We start from the raw sequence: 4908 nt of genomic DNA, 5'->3' as shown, positions 1-4908 counted from the left end.
TATAGTAGTTCCTATCAAGTTGCTGAGGATATTTGGTATAAGTTAAATGGTCTGGATTCTTCTTCCTGATTCTATGGATCTTGTGTCAACGATTTCTCTGTGGTTCTAAGGATCTTGCGTTAATAATATCTCAGTTGGATATTATCATCGGCTTTCCTGGAACAATATCATTTTCAAGAAACTGAAGATGAGGAGAGAATCCTTTTTATTCTATCATAACAATTCCGTTCACTTGGCTTTTGCTAAGTATGAGGATATTTAATTTCTCACGTAAAAAGTTAATGGTGGATCACTAGATTGCATAGACTGGCTTAAAACTCCTAATTTGACTATTTCTATTATATAACATTTTGTTGATGAAAAATTTGTTGAATAATTTTTTGATTGAAAGTTACCATAAAGAGTAAATAATGATGCATAATCAATTAATAATGGATTCCAAGTCTTTATAATAAAAAATAATATATTCACCACCTAACAAAACACTTTTTATTTCTTCATGATTTTTAATTTAAACATGCATATTCAGTTAGACATGAACCACATGATCAAATACTTTTAAAATCTTATGAGTATATAATATTTGTAAGTGGTGGGGAAGGCAGGACGTCTATAAATGGTAATGACGTCCTATAAACGGTAATGATACAAACAAGTCATTCTCATTCAACCTCTACAAATTAAATTAAGATATGGGGCTAAGTAGTAAAACAATTCAGGTTAAGATAAAGTCAAGCTGTGATGTTTTTCTCGAGTTATGGAAGACAAACCCCTTCCAAGTTCCCACTTTGACACCAACTACCATCCAAAACTGTCAAATCCGTGATGGTGAAGTTGGAACCATTGGCTCTATTCTCTTCTGGAACTATTTTCACGGTAAACCATCCATATATGCCCTAACATCTTTCTATATAATGGATTGTTAACAACAAATTCAATGTAGTATATTGTAAAACAGTATACACTTATTTTTTTTGTCCATATAGATACATGTTAAAACAATGTTTGGATTATATGTTGTTGCAGATGGAAAAGACCGTGTTATAAAAACACTAACCCAAGACTTAGATGAAGCAAAAAAGTTGGTCACTTTCAAGGCACTTGAAGGCGATCTACTGGAATTATATAAGACCTTTGTTACACATGTTCAGGTAGACACAAATGGTTCAAACAACCTTGTCACATGGACCGTAGAGTATGAGAAGCTAAACCCTAATGTTCCTGATCCAGATACGCTTTTGGAATTTTACAAGGAGGTCACCAAAGACATAGAGACTCACCAACTCCGGAATTAAGTAAATCAAAAATTTGTATCGGTAATATGGGTGACACTTAATAATTGATTTTCAGATTTTGGATGTGTGGGATGTTGGGCTACGCGTTTATGTAACGTTTATTAATTGGATGTGTGAGATAATAAAATGTGTTGTTTAATCGTAGTAATTTGATATAATCTATTAACTATAAAAATATTGTAGTAGAAACGCTTAAAAAAATTGGTGTTTAAATACTCATGCAATAATGATGATGTTTTGAAAAGTTCGAAGAAAACAAAAATATTAAATGTAAATTACTTTTATAAAACAATTTATACACAATAATTTTTGTAAGGCTCGTCTAAATATATTTGAGGCTTAATGCTAAATTAAAAAATAATCACCCCAAAAATAGTCAATTACAAAAATAAATATTGCCACAAACATTTTTAAATATTGTATTTGTCCGACCTAAACTTTAATTATCGTATTTGTCATTCTTAATGTTTTTTTTATATCATATATACCCAAATCTATTTTTTTGATAATTTTTATTGATGTATAATTCTTTTTCATAATCTTAAATCATTATAATTAAAAAACATTGTAAATGGACTATAATGCCCTTAATTCTAAATTCCAATACAGATCATGTAAGACTAGAATGATTCAGGGGATCTGTATGGACTCGCCGAGTTGCCCATGTGCATTCGACGAGTCGGGTCAAAGTTTGACCATTGACTTCAGTTGACCTTAGGGTTTTGGTCAAGATGATTCAGGAGAGGTCAGGGAGGGGTAGAATGGTCTTCTACCCATCATTAGAGATGAGATCATGAGAGAGTATTGATTAGGGATGTTATTCTGTTGATAGGAGGAGGCTAGATCGGGTATCTGAGCACGGGAGATAATCCGATATCGTACAAGGTGAGTCTTCTCACTATACTATACCTAGAGTGGTACCTATGTGTGACCGGAAGGTCTTATATGCTATGAGATGTATGTGTTGTATGTTGTTATATGATATGTATGTGTTATGTATGTTATGAATGATAAAGACCAGAAGGTCATTATGATATGGACCAAAAGGTCAAGATAATATGGGCCGGAAGGTCATTACGGGTAGGACCGGAAGGTCTACCATGGTTGTGGGACGGAAGTCCTCTGAGACACAGTGACCGGAAGGTCTTATTGCCTTCAGTGGCGTATGTGCGTATGTGGTATTTTGGGGAACTCACTAAGCATTTATGCTTACAGTTGTTGGGTTATGTGTTTCACGTACTAGCGAGGATCGCGGGAAGGCGTCGGCATGATCCGTACACACTCATGGAGTTTATGTCTTGAGATTATGGGATATGTTTTGTATGATAACATTGGATACATTATGTTTGATATTATCTTATGAATAAAAGTATGTTTTAAAAATGAAAAATTGTTTTGGAAATTCACGTTGTTACAAGATGATATCAGAGCGTTGGTTTGAGGGATTCGGATGCACCTTCGGGTATATTTGAACTCAAACTGAGGATTTGAGAAAGTTTTTCATAAAATAAACAATTTTTCTAAGGAGTAAAAGAATTTGAGAAAAGCAGAAGGAAGCAGTGTGTACGATCAGCCAGCACCCGAACGGTGATTTCCCAAAATATCCTTACATTATGTGTTATGAAATATGTTATGATATGTTATGCATGCTAGAGTAGGCTAGGTATTCATATTAGGACTAGAGTGGCCTGATTTGTGATGCCTTAGCCTAGGGAGATTTTTGCTGCTATGAGATGCTTGAGAGTGAGTAGGTGGCAGTAAGGAGCTTATGAGAGGTCTACCGAAGGGTAGCCTATGATAGCTAAATGTAGAGTACTTGTGATCTAGGATCCTAGGAGGAGGACTTGGGGTGAATACTGATGCGGTGTAGATGGTAGTATAGGGCCCGTATGACTGAAGAAACCGGATCAGTGCGCAGTCCAAGTAAGAATCCTTAGGGTACTAGGGAACAAGTAGGTTTGAGTTATTGAGTGCGAGTATGCTCAAGCGATTCTCGGATATTTTATGTTGTATTTCAGAGACATCATGGTTAGGACTTGCCACAGACCTGAGACGAGCGGCGTGAGTGGCGAGGAGCTTCGTCAGATGATCCACGATGAGGTGGCTGCGGCGATTCGAGCCGAGATTCTGGAGATGTTTGGGTCTATCAAGACCACATTGATTGAGACCTTTGATGAGCGGTACGCAGCGGTTACTGAGTTCAGCTACTGCAACTATTGTTGCTGCTAGACCTCAGGGGGGTGAATCGATGTGGTTCTAGGAGTTCAGCAACACGAAGCCATCAGAGTTTGATGGGATGCAAGATCTGATTGTTGCGATGAGATGGATTTCTGATATCGAGGGATGCTTCTACACCTGTTCGTGTCCGGAGCATTTGAGGGTGCAGTTTGCACTAAACCAGCTTCGCTTGGGAGCGAATGACGGGTGGAAGTTTATGACGGCAAATTCACTCTTGCAGAGATTCCGGAGGTGACCTGGGAGAGGTTCACCAACATGTTCAGAGACGAGTACGTTCCCCCGGTGGAGAGGGAACGATTGGCACAGGAGTTTTTGTCCTTCAAGCAGGGGACGGAGTCAGTGATTGTGATCACACGAATGTTCCATGAGAGGGTGTTGTTTTTCCCTGAGCACGTGTCATCTAAGCAGGCACGCATGAGTCGGTACTTGAGCATTTTGAGGAGGGATATCAGAGAGTTCGTGGCGAACTCGTCATACTGGACATTTGCTGAGCTCCAGGAAAATGCCTGGAAGAGGGAGATTGAGTTGGAGACTCAGGCCCGAGAGGAGGCCGAGTCTCAGGGGAAGGATCGGCGGCCGACACAGTCTCAGTCAGCAGCCAAGCAGGTAAAGCCTGCCGATTCAAGATATGGAGGCCAGTAGGGCCGCACTTGTGGGAAGTGCGGCAAGGGACATGATGGGGTTTGTCGGTTAGGTGCTTGCTACAAATGTGGCAAGGAGGGGCACATAGCCAAGGATTGCCGTAAGGGGTTCATGGTTTGCTTTCATTGCAACCAAACCAGACACCGGAAGGCCGAGTGTCCACAACTACGGGGGATAGCATAGGGAGCACTGCATGTATCTGCCCCTGCTTCCGTGCGAGCTACTGAGGTTTGGCCGGTGAAGGCCAAGGCACCGAAGGCTCGCGGGAGAGCCTCCAGTTGACAGCGGAGGAGGTTCGCGCAGCGCCCGATGTCATGGCTGGTATGTATTCTTTCATTTATTTATGCTGAGTTTGAGATATTGTGCTTATATTATGATATGCGTAGGTACTTTTCTTGTTAGTTCTGTACCTGCTTTGGTGTTATTTGACTCGGGTGCGAGTCGGTCATTTGTGTCGTTAGCATTTAGGCAGCTCATTAGTGTCCAGCAGGAGGCGTTGAGACGACCTGTACGGATGTGATTCGAGGATGTGTATTTGAGATCTTCGATGTTGAGTTCCCGATAGATCTAGTCCCGATTGCGATGGGGGACGTGTGTTTCATAGTGGGCATGGATTGGTTGAGCCGATTTGGGGCTGTTATAGACTGCGAGCGACAGTTGGTGACGATACGAGACCCTAGTGGGGGAGTACTTACGGTGTACGGTGAGGGTACCCGTTCTAGGTCAACATTTT

The 4908-nt window shown here is 40.4% G+C and overlaps 1 protein-coding gene across 1 annotated transcript; it reads left to right on the top strand.

Annotated features, from left to right (window-relative positions):
* Positions 1-633: 633 nt before the first annotated feature.
* LOC145094524 (kirola-like) lies at positions 634-1439 on the top strand. Its single transcript, XM_079032684.1, has 2 exons — positions 634-876; positions 1027-1439. The coding sequence occupies exons 1-2, from the start codon at positions 693-695 to the stop codon at positions 1293-1295; spliced, it is 453 nt and encodes a 150-aa protein (XP_078888810.1). The 5' UTR covers positions 634-692; the 3' UTR covers positions 1296-1439.
* Positions 1440-4908: the final 3469 nt, after the last annotated feature.

Source organism: Lactuca serriola, chromosome 3 (assembly GCF_051521515.1).
Source record: "Lactuca serriola cultivar US96UC23 chromosome 3, Lser_US96UC23_V15, whole genome shotgun sequence".
NCBI classification, from domain to species: domain Eukaryota; kingdom Viridiplantae; phylum Streptophyta; class Magnoliopsida; order Asterales; family Asteraceae; genus Lactuca; species Lactuca serriola.
The sequence above is the reverse complement of the archived record's forward strand: the minus strand, read 5'-3'. Positions and strand labels throughout refer to the sequence as shown.

Excerpts from the sequence above, each read along its gene's own strand:
- LOC145094524 (XM_079032684.1), top strand. The coding sequence starts at position 693 with ATGGGGCTAAGTAGTAAAACAATTCAGGTTAAGATAAAGTCAAGCTGT. Across the intron at positions 877-1,026 it reads CTTCTGGAACTATTTTCACG|ATGGAAAAGACCGTGTTATA; the intron begins GTAAACCATCCA and ends ATGTTGTTGCAG.